The 18,769-nt window shown below is 40.8% G+C and overlaps 1 protein-coding gene across 1 annotated transcript; it reads right to left on the bottom strand.

Annotated features, from left to right (window-relative positions):
• Positions 1 to 912: 912 nt before the first annotated feature.
• LOC139720314 (uncharacterized) lies at positions 913 to 17,927 on the bottom strand. Its single transcript, XM_071631677.1, has 4 exons — positions 17,901 to 17,927; positions 17,034 to 17,270; positions 14,777 to 15,241; positions 913 to 3,549 (listed from the first exon to the last, which is right to left on the bottom strand). Exons 1-4 carry the CDS (start codon positions 17,925 to 17,927, stop codon positions 913 to 915), a joined length of 3,366 nt encoding a protein of 1,121 aa, XP_071487778.1.
• Positions 17,928 to 18,769: the final 842 nt, after the last annotated feature.

The following is an 18,769-nucleotide window of genomic DNA, read 5'->3' as shown; positions in this document are numbered from 1 at the left end:
CTACTTTATGACATTTACATCGGAAAATGCCCGAAAATAATCACGGACAGCTTATTAAAAGTGAATTTATCGAGAACAATGATCCTCGAAGGATCAAACAGGATTCATACGGCATGTGGGTCATTTGCTTATTCGTCCATAACCTTATTCCTTCTCTTTCATTTCGTTTTCGTCTTTTTCTTTTTTACAAGTCGAGTTCTGCCCATAATGATAATACCAATTTGATGCGGTATGTTGATGCGGTATGTTGATGGTGCAAACCCAAATTTGTTTTCACTTGTATAAATCACCATCATTCCAAGAGATTGAGCACCAAATCTGCACGAGTAATTTGTTGAGCTTTATGCAGTTAGTACGAAATTCCTGACATGCATGAGGATAACCATCGATTAGACCCCAGTGCAGTGTTCAAATCAGTAATAATTGCACTATACTGTAATGACACATTTTAGAATTTTGGTAATGCCTTTAAGATTGTGAGGAAACGAGCTTCTATCAATTTCCATACGTCACATGATATAGAATGAAGGTGAAACAAAGCAGTAGGAACAATGTTTGAGGGTTTAGGCCACGTAATGCAACGTATAAAGATAACGAAATGCACGAAGCGAACTACACGCAGAATGGCCCTCTTGTTTCACTATGAAAACCTGAAGAAAAATTACCTCTGTCTGAATCGAAGTCATAATGGGTGCAAAGCATTTATCGTCATATTGCACAGATAGCACCAGGTTCTATGACTATCACCAAACAGGTTACTTCAAGGATTCATGTGCCCGTTTGCAGTCACTCGATATAGTGTACACCATCACGTGCACCACAATGTACACTTATTTATGATATTCATGTTATCAATCAAATGTATCAATGTGCAAACAGTTTAATTTGCATAGAAAGTTCTCACTCTGGCGATCATTGTGCTTGGGCGTCGCTGGAATCGGGTAGACACGAATGACTGTCCTTTGTCGCACTGCTCACTTGGTGACTGACGTCCTGAGGTTCGGCATTTGTCGGAAGCAAACCCGACCCGAAAGGACTCTCCCACGTCCGTTGATCTACCGACGGTAAGGTCGTCGAATGATCAGGAGAGTTCGGCGTTGATCGGGACATTAGGTCTGGCGCTTTCGGTGATGATCGGGGGAGTCCATCTAGAGACAGCTGTTTGATAGGCATGGACCTATGCAAGCTCTGTGGGATTGTCGACAATGGTCGCTGCGTATCCCCATTGAGAAGCTCGTCAACCAGTGACGGCACAGACTTTGGAATGCCGTTCGAAGATATAACCTTTTGACCAGATCCATTCGTGTCGATGCTAATGAGTTCTTGAGAATTTGCCATAGAATGGTGATGACCTGAGGTAGCATCGCCGTTTTTGACAGGAACTTCTGCGTTACTGGACGTTTGCAGCAGGTCGTCGATCTGCTGTTTTGGTTTCTCGTCGTGCGACCCATTGCTACCCGCATCTTCCGCACTTGCGATTGTTTGCATAGGAACTGGACCACTGCTCTCGCGTTGCTTCTTTGAATGAAAGTTCAGCAGCATTGGTTTACCCCGAGATCTCCCCTTCGACTTGCTTCCCGAAGCATCAGAAGGGTTTTGTGAGGACTCTGTCGCATCACTAGGGCGTCTGGAGGAATCATCTTTAGAGGAATGTCGCCCGTGACCTAACCGAATCCCAGCTGTGATGCTGCCGATGCCGGCGAGGAATGCCGGCCGGTGTTTCTGCTTTCGGGTTTTCCCTTTGCTGCCTGCTTTCTTGCACAGACGAGGATGAGGTATTGACCCAGAGCTTGATCCTGAATCAGTTGAAGAAACGCTAGCTCTTCTGCTGTCCTCAATGGTCACCTTTTTGGGGTGACCGCTCTGCGAATATTGGCTCTCAGAGCTAGACTTTCGCGTTAACGTGGGTCTTTCCATCGGCTCGTCACCTGAACTCATGGTGTGTTTCAGAGCGGGCTTGACCTGGGGCCCATGTCGTAATGGTTCTGCAGCGCCACCCTGAGAGGGCGCCTTTGTCCATGTTGTAGTGAATCCATCATCTAGCTTCTGGACAATTACCCCCATGTCACCTGCAGCGTTGCCGTCTGAGACAGGAGAAGGTGTGTCCTTACCTTGCCCTTGTCTCGACCCAAGCAGTGGTTCTGTTTCGCTGGTGTCCGTATCCCTTGGGGACATCGATTGTCGATAGGTACTCTGAGAATCATCGCGATGTGAGGGACCAGCGAATCGATCAGGGAGCTGCATTTCCACCTTGCCCTGCTTACTTGGAGAGCTGATGGTGTGAATACCCCCATCATAACCACTGGCCTGTCCCTTATCATCACTGTGGGTCTTCCCATCCTGTCCTGCCATGCCAGACTGACTGGCCAGGATACCCATATTACCAATTGTCCGCAGTATTCGCGGTAGGTCGTGATGATCATGAGATTCCCCGAATGCGTCCGATGCAAGACTACTCGAACTTTGCCTATTCGCGTGATCGGTGTAGGTTGTAGAGCTGTAGGTTCGATCCCTACTGTGCGGATACACGCCACTATGGGGTCGGTCAGCGCCTCGCCACTGAACAGCCATATTGTCTTTTATACAATCGTCATTTGAATGATACCTGCGGCTGAGTCCAGCTACATCCATATCCGCAGCCGCTGCTCCCTTATTGTTGCGTCGGAGTGGGCTTGAGCTACTCCGTACTCTTGTTTGGACGATGGAATTGAATGGGGTTTTGAAGCCGTAACCCATATCAGCAAGTTCAACGAAGTGCAGATCTCGCATATCAAGACTGATAAGACTTCCGTCTCGCTTCGCTTGATCCAGGGCTTCGTGTCGTTTCATCGCCTTCTCTTGTCGCTTTTGTTCCCTGTAATATTCCGAGAAATTATTCACTATGATGGGAATGGGCAGAGCGATAAAGAGCACACCGCACACGCAACACACAGCCCCGATAATCTTTCCCAGAACAGTGACTGGGCTAATGTCTCCGTATCCTACAGTTGTCATGGTGATCGCCGCCCACCAGAAAGATGCGGGAATGCTGGTAAAATCTGTGCCGTCGACGTCTTTCTCCGCAAAGTACGCCAGACTGGAGAAAAGCATGATTCCGATGGCCAGGAACAAGATGAGCAGACCGAGTTCCTTGTAGCTCGTGCGGAGCGTGAAGCCGAGTGACTGCAAACCAGTGGAATGGCGGGCCAGTTTGAGGATGCGCATGATTCGCATCACGCGGAAGATCTGCACCACGCGACGCATGTTCTGGAACTGCATCACGCTATCTCGCGATTCCGTCAGGAAGAGGGTGACGTAATAGGGCAGAATGGCCAGCAGGTCGATGATATTGAGAACACCTTTAAAGAACTTCCACTTGTTCGGGGCAGAGAGGAGGCGAAGCAGGTACTCCAGGGTGAACCAAGCGATGCAGATGCTCTCGATCATGGCCAGATTTTTGTTGTCGATCGGGTTTTTCTGTTTGTCCTTGTCCTGGAGTTTTTCCATGGTGTTGAGGGAGAGAGCGATTGTCGAGAGAATGATGAAGAGGATGGAAATGATGGCAATAACCTGCAGTGAAAATGAAAGAAAATGTGGAGACAAATCTCAGTGACCAATATAGTAACATGTATAAACACTTCGCCTCGAAGAAGGATGACGACTATAGAAATGCTATGAATTATTACCGTGATATAACGATGCACAATGCTGTCCTTACAACAGATCTGTGGAGACCTCTACCAAGCCAGCTCATTTACACAGCAAGATGTCGTGGATGATCTGAAGAAATATTTTTGTATCTCTCTTTTAATAAATAAGTAATGGTGATATTTGTGATTCTGCCATCCTAGATTGAAATATCCAGAATATGAACAGATTTTGTTTGTTCTTATATAGATGGAGGTGGAGGTACTCCTATTTTCGTGACTAGGCATTCTGGACATTCTTTAATGAGTCAAATGTTGAACTGCCAAAAATTAGCAATGATCTTTGAAACAGCATGGATTTCCATAGATCATCAACATGAAAAAAGATCAGTCTTCCCTGTCCCATTTCTGATCTTTTCTCAATGTTTTTTCCTTATCCGTTCGAAAACTTTATCATTAAATAAAGATTAATAGGTATACAAAATAAGCAAACAAATCAATGCCCTAGAAAACCTGATCCCTTCCGTGGAGGTTGAAATACTAAAATAATTGTAGCTTAGTGACTCATTGTCATTTCATTTGCAGTGTTCTTGCATTCTGACGGTTGTTTACGTTCAGATTGTAAAGAACTAATCTTTAACCGTATATATACAGACTTTTCGGCGCGCTCTCAATATTGGAACTAGTTCAATTCGCCCTCGTCCTCAATCATTTGGAAGTTTCGTGAAGAAGTCATTTCTTTTTCCCCTTCTATTTCAAACCTTTCACCGCAATTTAATATTCAAACATCAAAAACAAGCAAAATAAGTAACAGCCTCAGGGACCATTCAAAGAAGCTTGTAAGTTGGCATTGACTTTCTATCCCGAGGTTGGTGCGAATAACAGATGAACAATGCCACGTCATAAAGGTGCCCGTCCCTTTTTTTTTTTTTTTTTGAGTATAGGTTGGCTTTACACTAAGCCACGATGGATTTTTTTTTTTCTGATGCAAGAGACCGATTTTAATAACTTTTGTCGTTAGTTGTCTCTTTGCTTGGTGTAATATTGTACACAGACGTCGTCAATTTGCAGGTCTGTATCAATAAGCAGACATTAATATGTACACATTACTTTCGATCCTGACTGCTCCTTTAAGAATGAAGATGAAAAAAGAAACAAAGCTGTTTATGAAATGACTATTTTTACCACAACAAAGAAAAAAAAACAGTGTAAAAGTCGGTCCGAGGAGCAATCTTCACAAATGCGAATTTGTGAAATGCAAAATGAAGCAGCTTTCATTTTGCCATAACAGTTATTAAATTCATGAAGAACAAACAATAATTTTAGGTCATTAGTATGCCTATACGTCATAGATCTTTATATATTTTTATAACGCTTTGACGGATTCTTCCATATTGCCTGTCAACAAAATTGAACAATACATTGAAAGTACATTGATACATTGAAAGAGAATATTAAACAGAGGGATGAAGGTTGATACATTTACAATCAATGATACTAGTATTGCACATATCGGAAGACGTATTATTTTGCCGCCAAATCTGACTCTGTTTGTAATAAAAGTCTTGGATGTTTTCGAAGAAATTGATCATCACTGTTGTGCGGGTGTGTGTGTGGTTGGTTTTTTTTTTTTTGACGATTTAATGTACATTTAAACTATCCATTTTCACATACCTATGGAATCGTTGGTAGACTAAAATACTGTGCAAAATCTTGTGCATTTTCGGAAAAGAAAACCTTACAACAACAAGTATTCTGTTGTCGGAAATCCACAACATATTCGTATTTGTAAGCCAGTAGATCACAGGAGAAGGTTGGGATGTTATAGGCGGTTGGACGATGTTAACTTTTTTATTGTTTTTGTTTAATTTTGTGCAAACATATTCACGCAGTCTGTCGTCAAATGCAAGCCCACACATACAGAGTTTGAGGCGAGCAAATATTTTGAGCCATTCCTGGAAATGCACACTGCAGCCTGGGTTTGAAGAGTGCTCCCCTCGTCCGTTTTAATATTTTTTCCCGCCATTTCGCACAGTGGGCCGCGCCATATCGTCACAATCTACGCCCCCATTATGCAAGCAACGTCGTACCCGATGGCGCTCCTCTGCAAATTGCCTCCGTGTCATGCTTGTTCTTCTCCGCTCCCCGAGAGTAGCTCACCTCAAATATACTCGACTCCAGCTTGCTGCATAATATTACCCGTTGTTTAACTCAGTCCTTACCATCAGCACCCTTTGTGCGTATTATGAAGGAGTGCTTTTGAGGATGATGGTCCCGACAGAGTTAAGGGACTGGAGAGCTGAAAGCTGGGTTAAGTGGGGACGAAAATGAGACTCGTCGAGGCTGAAGGTGTCTGGGTGGACCCGAAGGACATGGTTGTCTCGGAGAGTAATGGATCTTATTGCCAACAGCATTTTCACCTATCGTATCATATCATATCAAGTGTCTTTCCTTATAACTGAGGGTATATCATACAGTGTGTTATGATTAGATAAGCACTCACTTTTATAGGAAACGCAAAGTGAAGTGGATACTATAATCCATGACATTCAAACAAGGAAAACAAAAACAGAGCATCTATTCCCCTCTTTTCAACATAAATAATGTATGAATATAAGACTGCGTATCTAATTGAATTTGAAATGAAAACAAGTCAGGGAAGGTCAGTTATTGAGCTACTGAAACTATGAAAAATGTGCTCGTCGTTGCAACGTCTGATGCAGTTTAAAAATTCTTGCGAGTTTTTTTTTTTTTTTTTTTTGGGGGGGGGGTTGTTTTGCGCAATTATTCATGACTGAGCAATAAGTGTATCAATAATACAAAGTTATAGAAAAATACAGAATCCTTACAGCCTTCGGATTCATTGCTGCGAAGTTGAAACGCATTATAGAAATCTGGTAATTGTGGAGTCTCCTTTCGAAATATTTGAATTAATATATCTTATGCCTCATTCCTCTATAAAATGAGATGCTTTCAGCAACTCTGTTTTTGAATAAAGCTATCCTTTGTCCTACCAACAAAGTATTGGATGAATAATTGCTCTATTTTGTGTCAGCATACCCCAAGTGACAGTAAAATTTGTAATATGAACAGTATACTTGCTCAATTTTCATCAAAACACACAGGAAATAGATATTGCTGCGGGATTATCGTGTAAGAAAAGGAAGTGTATGTCGTCGTGGAGGAATGAATGTGCCATGTTACGCGTGTGCGTGGGCGTGTCCTTGTGATGGCGTTTCTGACCTGGCGTGTGTGTGTTTTTGCGTATGTATGTGTCGGTGTGTCTTGCGTGTGTGCGTGTGTGCTCTTTGTAAGCTCAAGAAGAGAACCTTAACATGGAATGCTCAGACAAATATTTAGTAACCATGAGTTTCCTCAAAGTTTTCAATTTTCAACCTATTCTCTGTGAGCCTCAAGCATGTCGAGCTTTCTGAAATAGGCGTGTTTTGGTGGACGATGTTGTCACACAACGGCCAGCTGTATTCGACTTTTTCCAATCATTTTGCTAGCATCGCGGCGAATTATAAATTCACAGATACTAGGGAAACCGCCACTTGCGGATTCCTGTACGTAATCCACCCACACAGAAAGAGTAATCATTATAATATAATTTCTCCAGACCTGATGAGGCAGCGAGCAGATGTTGGGTTAATCTCCTGAAAGGATGATACTTTGCTCGCTTTACATCAGTGAGGGAGAAAATTGCGTCAGGCTTTAGACGTTCACGGAAGAAGAAAATCCAGCCGCCCACCCATAGCAATTTTGGGAGCAAATTATTTTCTTTTCCTCGACGCTACAATCTAGCCGGAGATCCGCATGTAGCAGTCAATACGGTGAAGTTTTTCTTTCTATTTTTCTTCTTCGTCCTGCTCATTACGCATCCCCCTTCTTCTACATCGTCTACACTTAAGGATCTCTGCTTGCCTGGTTAATGATTTTGTATTGCACTGTGTCATCAATGAAACGACGAGTGAACTGTAAAACCAATAATTATAATGTTGATAACAATGACAACAACAACAATAATGGAAATAACTATAATATAATAACAATAGTAATAATAGTAATTCTAATAACAACAATCATGAAAAAAGAAAGCTTCAAAAAGCTTCAAAGTATCATATACATATATATATATATATATGTATATATATATATATATATATATGAATTTTCCACGTGTTGGAGTTCGAATGTTATAATTATAAGAAGAATGAGTCTCAAATACGCTATACGAGCAGATGACGGTCATATGGCGTATTTGAGACTCATTCTTCTTATAATCATATATATATATATAAATATATATATATACAGCGAGAGAGAGAGAGAGAGAGAGTGTGTGTGTGTGTGTGTGGGTTGGAAAGAGATATTCGGATTCATGTTTAATGCTCATGATACCATGCATGCTACTTTACAATAAGGAAGCGAGTGCGTCAAGTGAAGCTGGAAATTCAAAGCGCTGTATAATATCACCCGCAACTATCCCCGCCGAAAGGAACTCTCTTATCTCACTTTACTTCCGCTTTATACCTGACAACCACGACGGCACGGACGCGGCAAATAATGTCGAATCCCACCCCCCCCCCCCTATTGTTTGCGACAGCATCAAATATGCGGAGAAGATGCGTATCCTATTTGCCGGAGAGTTCGATTTTCTTTGAAGTCTCGAGTTCCCCTCTACTGGAAGCCACGAATAATGTACCCTATTCATTGTTAACTCGACGTGTAACATTTTTCTCATCATTCAAAGACAGTTATAAGATCTGCTTTTTGTACTATTATATCTACCTGCTATCTCTATTCCTTCCCGATAACAAATCCAAACTTTTGATGCACGGAGTAATCAATTTCACTTCATATTGCAAGTGTGTGTGCGTGTGTGAATCACCCTATAATTCCATAATAAATATCATAGCAATAGTGATGACGCTATATGATAAAGATAATGATTACGGTGATGATGATAACAATATTAAGATGGAGAAAGTGATAATGATAGTGATTATTTCTAACAACATCTATGTTGTTATACTGTTATGATGAAGTGGTTATCCCATATATAACAACAGTATGCCGAATATGACTATTGCTGCAATAATGATGATAAAACAAAGACAATCAAAACGGGAAAGGCAGACAGCTGCAATCACGCCACCAGTCTTAATATGGCGCCGCCTTTTGGTGAGAAGACTGAACATTCTAATGTGGCCGGTGCATAGAATACAGTACATAACATGCAGAGAGGTTGCTCTTTCTTCAACCCGCGTGAGCTATATACCGTCGAAGTAGGGGAGAGATTAAATGCGCAGAAAATCACTCTGTTACTTGTAATCTGTGAGTCATTCGAGCATTCGGCTGCGAGCTATGTGCTAGCTGTCATTAATCTTACGTATCGGAGACGGGCAGGTCATTTTCTCGTTTGCGTATAAAGGTCCTGTAGACGTAAAAAGGTCGGTTTCAATGTCACATTGTTATTAAATTAACGCGCACATTTTCATAATGACACACAATCATTTCTAGAAAATGATTCATTTATCACCGGAACACTGGAAATAATAAACCTGTGATAATCAAGGTTATGAATACCATTGACATTGATCTCTTATGGAAATTTAAAACAAAAAGTCATGGACACTCATATAGCACAATGGCACACAGCAGACCCACCGATATTTTGCGTTCTTGTGTATTCATATGCATGTAAGAGCGCGTATGTGTCCTTCTGTGGATGCATTTTAAGTACGGTATCTTTTGTGTGGATATGTATGTGGTAAAGGTGCGTAAGAGAGGATAGCCTATATATTACTAATAGTCAGTGACTTTCGGTGTAAGAAATTTTTGTGCAAATAATTTATTCTCTAACGTGGGACAACCATACTTATTACGTCTAATTGCATCTGCTGCAACAGTTGGCGACGTAAATTTATAAATAGTAGTATCAAAGTCTGCAGTCACCAACTTTATAGAAACAATTATCACGTTTGTCTTTCATATTTGTAGCATATAAAAAACAAACATATCAATTAGGTAGATTTCATTTCTGGCGTCAAATTGTAGGAGGGATAGAGATGAAATATTGTCCTACTTGCATTGTCCATTCACCAACTCCCTCATCTTCATTGCAAGGTACATGTATGTGCAAATAATATATTGACATTATAACTGATGCATTTGGCGTTTTTCTTCCCATTTCGGGTGTTATTTTTGTACAACAGGTGAAGAGCAACAGGGAACAGCATCAACTGGTTAAGTGATTTTTTTTCTCTCTCTTTTTCTTCAAGGTCCTCCTGCTCAGCTCAGAAGCAACGAATGCAAGGTGTTGCCATGACAACAGGCGAGGTGACAGCGATAAGAGAATGTCGCTATCTGCATCATACGTGGAGGACTCCCCCCCCCCCCCCCCCCCCGCCCTCACTTCAACACCTGCCACAGTGTGGCGCCCAGGCCGCGAGCAGTGAGCTCCTTACGCTATGTTGTTTCGATACAAGCTCAAAGGCTTCTATATACACTGAGCCATGTTCGGTGTTCTTGCATCTCCGTCACATGCCAGCAACACATCATGACAATCACGTGGTCAACGACAGCCACTGTGGCATCGCGGAAACTCTCTGGACTCTGAAACAAGAGATTTCGGTCTCGAATCCCACACTATAAGCGTACGTTCCTGGGCAAAATGCGCTACCCATAGGGTCCCTCTTTCCCCCTCGTTATACTGTGTGAGTGTAATTAATCCCCAAGGGCAATGTTTGAATAATCTTGGGTAATAACAATGATGGCAAAACCTAGTGCTTGCATTGCCCTTGGGGGATAAGACCATGATAATATCATCATATCATAGTATCATTATACTCCATTTTCATTATTCTAATCATTGTGGCAAAATATTTATGAACGTAATGACAATGATGCTACGTCTATTATCATAGTTATTTATTACTAATAAAGTAATATTCTCACTAACACGACTACCTCTGTTGATAATAAAAAGTGCTTAGATTAAAATTACAGTTACTTTGGGAAATCAAACTAATCGACAGCAAGGACTTCAAGCCCACCAACATGACGAAGGCTATGTCACTACCCCCCCCCCCCCTCCCCCTCCGCCGAACGCTTCCTCTTCTCTCGTTGCTCGATAAGAAGCTTCAAACCATCACGACCAATCTCCATCGCTCTCGTCATCGGATATTACGGGCAACCTGTCGCGCCATATTAGATTTTCGATCGGGTTACGAATTTGTCTTTGGACGTTCGTTCGGAGAGTGGGCCCTTGTTATTTCCCGCGTTACGTCGGATTCAATTTTTTATCTGAGGCAGTTGATTTTTTCCCTCTTCCTGCCATGCCTATGAAACATAATGGCTTTTGTTATTGAAAATCCTACGGATCAGTACCTATACTCGATAGTCACCACAGAAGGCCTTGCATTTCCCGACGTAACGTGAAAAGAGTAATAGATTTAACGAAAAAGAAAAATGAAGAATATAATCATCATCTCCTGTTGCTCTTTCTTTCTCTTCCCCTCCCTGAATTGGGACCCCAATTCATATACAATTATATAAAAAAGAGGTTTCACGCCATTTTGATGTGCCTTCTTTGAGCAGGGCAAGTTGTGTCCAACTCATATTTTGTCTGTAACTGATGCAATGTGCTCAATGATGATAATGATGATGATGATAATAATAATAATAATAATAATAATAATAATAATAATTATAATAATAATAATAATTATAATAATAATAATAATAATAATAATGATAATAACGATAATTATAAAAATAATATAACAAATGTTCAATTCATACAGCACAGAATATATGTATATCTACTCTTGTGCACTGGAAGAGCTCTTGATAGGATTAACAATGAGGCACAGTTAAATTAATATTTATGAAGAGTTTTATCGCAAAACCAGCTTAAAGTTGAGATATGTGTGTTTAAAGCTGCTAAAAACGAAGAAAATAATAAGAAAATACATGAGATTTTTAGTCGTAACTTCGAGAATATTCGTTGTTATGTCACAAGTAAGAGATTACTGGCCAGGTTTGATTTTGTTCTCTCTGATGATGGACCTACTTTGAAATGTTTGAAAATGGAGCTTAGCTCATTTCGAAATAAAACTCATATATATATATATATATATATAAGTAACAAAGCTGCAACAAAGTTCATGCTGTATTCACCAACGGTTTATTTCTTCACACAAATTTTCGAGCGTCTCGCCGCCCTTTCTCAAGTGTTGATACTGAGAGAACAATAACAAAATAGAGGTTAATGTTATTATTGCTATATATATATATATATATATATATATATATATATATATATATTGTAGTAGAAATAGCAATAATAATGTCACAATAGAGGAATGCATCAAATGCATTTAATTCAAAATCAAGGCAGTTGGAATTTAATGCATTCCTCTATTGTGACATTATTATTGCTATATATATATATATATATCTCCACAGAACGCCCACATGTTATGGGCGGAAAGATCAATGATTATTGATGATATCAATGATATCGATGATTATTATTATGTTATTATACTATTATCATTATCATTATTATTATTATTATTATTATTATTATTATTATTATTATTATTATTATTATTATCATTATTGTTATTATTATTATTATTATTATTATCATTATATTATTGATGATAACAATGATTACTGATATATAGCAATATATCATTTCAATATATCTCACATATCTCCTTATGTGATAAAAACCTAAAATGGCAATAGATTTAGATCTATTGCCATTTTAGGTTTTTATCACATAGATATGTTCTGAGTCTTGACTTAAAGACTGCTACAGTTGGGGATTTTCTGGTTCCTGGTTACACAGTGTGGGTACTACACAGGCAAGTGCTCGGTCTCCTTATTTTCTTTTACATGTTGGGCTTTGTAGCAGAAGAGTGTCTTAGAACTGCGCAGATTATAATTGTGTTAGTGAGATTTCAGTATACTAATAGTTCAGTAATGTAACTCAGGGCTTGACCAATGAGTGCCTTGTATACCATCAGCTTCGCAGAAGAGGGGGAAAATTGGAGCTTGTAAATGCGAAAATGATTATAGGCTTCTATTTTATAAGTATTTGTACAAGACCGTCAAGTGATGAAAACCAAAACGATCAATAACTTTGTGTTGAAATTCGAAGGGTAGAAAACTGATGTCACTAGCATGCACTACTGACCCTGACTGAAAGGTATGTGATAATTATCATGAATGATTACATTTGAAGAGTTTTATCGCAAAACGAGCTAACTTCATTCTTGTTAAGTTGAGACATCTGTGATTAAAGCTGCTAAAAACAAAGAAAATGATAAGAAAAATGCAAGATATATTAACATAACTTCTAGAATATTTCTTATGTCACAAGTGAGGTATTACTTGAAATATTGAATGTTGCTCTATCTGATGATGGACTTACTTTGAAATGTTTGTCATTTTATTATTTCATTCAGTTTAATTTCATTAATTCATCTTCATTTTCAGTAAAGCATATACAGCTATATATAACATGCAATTAAATGCTCAATACGTATTTTGCCAACGACCTGACTCACAAAATATTAAAGCAATTAAATTCACTGTCTTATCAACATTTCAGATGACTCATATCTTAGAATGTAGTCACAGCAGTAAATTGAAATTATGAACAACTTGGAGCGCGGCTAGATTTGTTATTGCCTAGGAAAATGTCAACGAGGAGTCTAAACCGTGATACATAAGTATTACTACATTCTGACAACTGCGCATGAGAAGAACGATGATGGATGCGTTGTGTTTTCACGGCAAGATGTTTCGCCGAAGGCACTTATATTCTACACATCATTCTTGCATCATTTCTACGCGAAGCCTTGGTATCACAATCAATGAAAACCCGATGACCTTATGTTTGTGTGCTTCATCTTCGTAAATGATGTGGGCGTTCCAGAAAAAAGGCGGGAAAATAAATAGAAGGCAGCGAGTCAGCCGAGATATAACATGAGCAGATAGCGATGATCTCCCTCGCTCTCATGAAATTTGATAATCTCTCGTATACATCGCTGATAAAATCGAATGAAAGTAGGCCCCTATACATAACTTTCCGAGTAAGAAGAAGAGTTAATATCAGCGTTAGAAGGAAGAAGAAAAAAACTCCAACAACAATATCTGGATGCCCGGGATCAATGATTTTGACCTGGCAGTAGCTGCCATGTGTTTTCATGTGAGTACCAGTATGACGTCATTCCTCCAAGAGAGATTGCGCGTTTCTTGGAAGCAACCTCCAGCGGGACGCGCAAAGTACGAGCCTGATGATGCTGCCTTCATCTTTCTTCTCTCCCTATCTCTCGTATGTTTAGCATGTAAGCAAGGTTTCATTTGGGTTTTTCGTCTCCTCTTTTGTTTTCTTTCGTCTTCTCTTCTGCATCATCTTCTTCCTTCCTTCTATCCTTCCTCCTCCTCCCCCTTCTTCTTCTTCTTCTTCTTCTTCTTCTACTCTGTTACTATCCCCCCCCCCCCCCACACACACACACACTTTTCTCTGATCCAGCAAATGATTTTACACACTGCACTGTTACTGGTAATGTCAGACAACTTTAATGACACAAATTCATCCGCGCGATACAACTCGTACAAATGAAAATTGGCATGGAAATATAATCGACTAAGTGGTTGTCTCAGTGTCAAGAGTAATGGATTTACTGATCTTCCCCACCTCCCCCCCCCCCCTCCCCCAAAAAAGACCCAAATAATATAAGTTTGATCAAATCCCCATGCGCATTCTTGACATGCTGGAATGAGGATGAAAATGTCATGTTGACAGCATAACGCCACTACCTGCACCAGTAACTCGATCCTCGTAACCAGAAATGAATAAATCAATAAAAAACGCAAATTGCTTTTGGAAAGTGCACCTAGATTAAAAGAATGGCCAATAAGAGCCTAGCAGCTGTAACTCATATTTGCATACTATGTGTTCATCTCTCTTAGAAGTAGAAAAGACGAATCATTAATTAATGCGTATGCAACAGACAATAATTAGAAATCGCCTATTTGTAGCTTGTAGTGCTTTTGAAAAACTTATAGGGACTCTGAAACTCTCTGGACAGGGGCTTCAGAGAGGCGACGTTACTTTGGCTACTTACTTTAGCGGCTGTGGACGAATTCGGCTTCTCCATCAGATCCCAGACCTGGTGGCGCCTCTCAGCCAGACAGCCCGACCCGAAGTTTTCCTCCTCGCGTGCCCTCAGGCTCTCCGTGATCCGCCGCTGTTCGTCCACTAGTTGTTCCTTCTTCTGGTGGTACTTGTGTTGGCAGCAGGACTCCATGTATAGCTCGTCGATGCCCCAGTACTCGAGGTCGTCGCTGAACGACACCGGGCACACGTCCTCGATCAGGTGCAGCTTGCCCGTGCGGTAGAAGTTGAGGATGGAGCAGAACGAGCCCGGGTGGCGGTCGAAGAAGTACTCGTTGTCGGCGAGAATGTAGTCGTCGCAGATCGCCATGATGGTCTCGTGTGTGGTGCACTCGCGCAGACGACCAAGCCGCGAGCGCGGCAGACGACTCAGCGTTCGCCACATGACCTCGTGTCGCACGCCTCCAACGTTTACCTGGCAACACATAAAAGATTAAAGGTTTGATAAATACACGTCATTGGCACGAAGACATATTTTTTAACCACGACAGAAACCATGGTAACACGAACGATGAATATTACAACAAACTTTCCAATAAGTATATTGCACTTTTTAGATGTTTCTCAATAGAATATCAGTTCACGGAGCTTACCAGATCAATTGGTAAGTATATTACTTGTCTATACGGCATTTTGGATCTAATTTTCATCTAAAGTTATGCTATCTTTGTAAAAAAAAAGAGAAAAAGATGTGATGTATCTTCTCACCTTAAACATACATTTTATTGACGTAATTATAATGCAAGTGAGTTCCTCTATTGACTAAAGGTCATTATAACAAACAAATGATGACAATACAAAGTCCTTGCCAAACACAGGAGAAAACTGGACGCCGAACATTTGTGAGAAATAACAACATGACAAATGATATCACCAACTATCGCTCTCAATCCTCTCAATTCCTGAAATTCTCAACTATTTTCGTTGGGGAAGAGCAGCCGACTCAGTCACCGACCCAGAAAAAAAGGAGACAATAGTGGGGTACCCCACGTATTCACAAAAGGGTGGTGTGAGCTGTTAGGGAAATTCGGAAATCTCTTCATGAGACTGTGGAAAGGGAAGTAAGAGAAACTTCATTGCTTACCTCAACGTGGGACCGGCTATGCATGTTTCGCGAGCTGTTACAGAGGTAATATTTTAGTCATATGCGACATCACACATTGAATGTTTATATGTTGAGTATAAGAATGTCTTAACGTGCCTTACATGATTTGAACCAAAGCAATTCAAGTAATGCCATTCAATTATCAGTGACTGGAAGTAGGTGTTAAGCAGGGTGTACATTACCATCAGCCATTCATGCATCCCATAGTTCGACACTAAGAAAACAAAGCCCACGAGATCGACACATTAAGACCCGTGCTATACTGTCGAACTCGTGGGCTGTCACTCGTGACGTATAAACTCAAGGACCTTTTTTTTTTCCAATGTCGAACTCGTGGGCTGTATGACTTGCATTGGTTGGAGGGGGGGGGGGGGGAGGGGCGGGGCGGTGGTGAAAGAATGGTAACGGCCTCCAGTATGGATCAGATCAGAAGTGTTTTGGTTCATGGAAGTTAACACCATGCCCAAGAAGGACTATAATGTTTGTTTGAAATATGATTCGGCTATTAATGGCTACTATACTTGGCAAATGATTTGCGATCAATCTCTAAGTGGTGGCCGGTTGCCAATCGACAAAACTGTTCTTGTCAACAGGTCAAAGCACAACCATCTCTGAGGACCATTTCTAAAACGGCAAGTAACCAACCAGAAACAGAAAAAAATGATGACCAGTCTGGTAGCCAAAAGAATTTATGCAGTATCAACAAAGTCTGATCAAACAAAACTTGTCTCCGATTGGTTGTCGAATGCTGACAACCATTAACTGACCTCGGAAAAAACAACAACACTTTTTGCAACCGTTCACAACCAACTGCAGGAAATAAAATCTTATCAGTCGCAAGATCTCCTTCCCTTCTGTGTGATCGGAGCGTCGAGTTGTTTCCTTTATCTCAAAACTCACTATTAGCAATTAGGGCTACTCCTCTTCAGAAGTGTGCTGCAGCCATAGCTCTGAGTTCTCTTTCTTCACGTGATGCCAAACTCACGAAAAAAATCTCATACACTTTAAGCTTTCAAATAATACACAATGTCATGACTAGATTCAGACGAAATTCACAATGAAAGCCATTGAGTTGACGGAGACCGCCGCTTTTCTTTCTCACCTTGACACGCTTGCTCTGTGACCGTAACTTCAAGATGTCCTCGGGCCCAGGGAAGCCTGGCGGTGGTGACGACGCGGTTCGGTGAGCGAGCAGTGGCTTCATCGGAATGGCGCACAACCTGTCGTACTCCTCCGCTCCGTTCGGCGTCGATGTCGACGGCCCGTGTGATGACGTCGCAGCCCCTGCCGGGGGCACGGCCCCAGCCGACGAGGACGTCGTTGAAGACTTCATCCCCACCTGTGGTTGTGAGGAAAGTTAAAAGGTATTAAGATCAGTGTCGAGAAAGAAACATTGATAAGCAAGAAAGCCGTCACAAAAAGCAAGTAATCACTCATGCGAAGACATCATCAGTTTTATGAGTTAAATCGCTTTCTGTGTTACTGGGAATAAGCCATACACTCTTATACGATAATCTGAGGGGGATAAAGAACTTTGCTGTAAAGAGTAATATGACTATTGGTTTCTGAAGAAAAAAAAATCAAGATGGCGTCTGCACTCAATTCAATTCAAGTAAAATTGTGGCTTTGAAAGCGAATGGAAATATGTACAGTATACGAGTACAGTTACATCAAATAAATTTTGAATTACACAATGCTGACATTCGATTGCATGATACAGTGTCAAGTGAATCAAAATGTAAGTTTCTTGTTTTGAATTAGCGTGTCACTCGACGAAAAAGTAAACAAATTGAACAAAACGGACACATCTTTGAAGAGGAACAATAAAGAAGCCAAAAGGAAAACAAAAGGAAAACAAAACAAAACAAAAATCCCCCCTATAAAGACATGAGTAGGGAAAGTGATTAAACACTAAGACTACGACCAAGGGGGTTAAAACTCCTTTCTACGATAAGGAAAGGGCATTTACCTCGGCGTCGACCTCAACGGTTGACATCCTGGTGGAGTGCTGCTGGTGTGTGGACCACACTGTGACCGCGGGGAGTGCTTGGACGGTTCAAATCAGGTGGGTGTGTCACAGGGGGGTGCATTAAGTGGGCGGGGCAGATTGGGTCCCGTCCACTTGCCGCGAGTTGCCGTCAGTATTATGGTGCGCGCCTGGAATGAAAGGGGTTGGGGCACTACATCACAGCCGACCTGCAAAGAAGAGCAAGGAGAGTGTCAGTAATCGACAGATGTAACGGCGCTGGCATGAGTCACTGTGTACGTTTAACGATACTGACACTATGCGTCATCATGAGTTGCTTTTATTTGGTGTTTTGTCTTCTTCTATTTATTTTCCCCCATCCTAATGCCGGTGGAAGAGACGCGGGATGGGAGGAAAGGATGAGAAAAGAGAAAAAAAGCGAAAAGATAGTAATACTCTCAAAGAAAATAAAAACAGGAAATCCACGCAAATATGCGCTCCCTTACAAACAATCAAGAAAATAACCATAGAGACCGACGCACTGTGATTCACGCAAACCTACATTGAAAATGACTGTACCTATTTGTACCTAAATGCTTTTAATGTATACTCTTTGTTGAAGGGAGAGTGATTGTTGAGTAAGAGCAAAAGAATGGAGAAATGTTGGCCAAAGTCTGCTTGCGAAATGGAATAAGCTGCTGACTATGCTTTTGATATTTCGATGGGTCTTGACGTAAAATGTAGTAACAAATAGCAAGAGTGACAGCTCATTCTCGATGGAATGTCGACCATCGTCATTTGCCTCGAAGCAATATTATCGTGCATGAAGATAATCATAATGACATAGTTTAACTGAAATCAATTTTCACAAT

The sequence above is a fragment of the Diadema antillarum genome, unplaced genomic scaffold, assembly GCF_040938485.1.
Source record: "Diadema antillarum isolate AM-2024a unplaced genomic scaffold, OU_Dant_1.0 scf00000126, whole genome shotgun sequence".
In the NCBI taxonomy this organism is placed as follows: Eukaryota; Metazoa; Echinodermata; class Echinoidea; order Diadematoida; family Diadematidae; genus Diadema; species Diadema antillarum.
Note: the sequence above shows the minus strand (reverse complement) of the source record. Positions and strands in the feature narration are given on the sequence as shown.

Excerpts from the sequence above, each read along its gene's own strand:
- LOC139720314 (XM_071631677.1), bottom strand. The coding sequence starts at position 17,927 with ATGTCAACCGTTGAGGTCGACGCCGAG. Across the intron at positions 17,271-17,900 it reads CCGTTGAGGTCGACGCCGAG|GTGGGGATGAAGTCTTCAAC; the intron begins GTAAATGCCCTT and ends TCACAACCACAG. Across the intron at positions 15,242-17,033 it reads CACAGAGCAAGCGTGTCAAG|GTAAACGTTGGAGGCGTGCG; the intron begins GTGAGAAAGAAA and ends ATGTGTTGCCAG.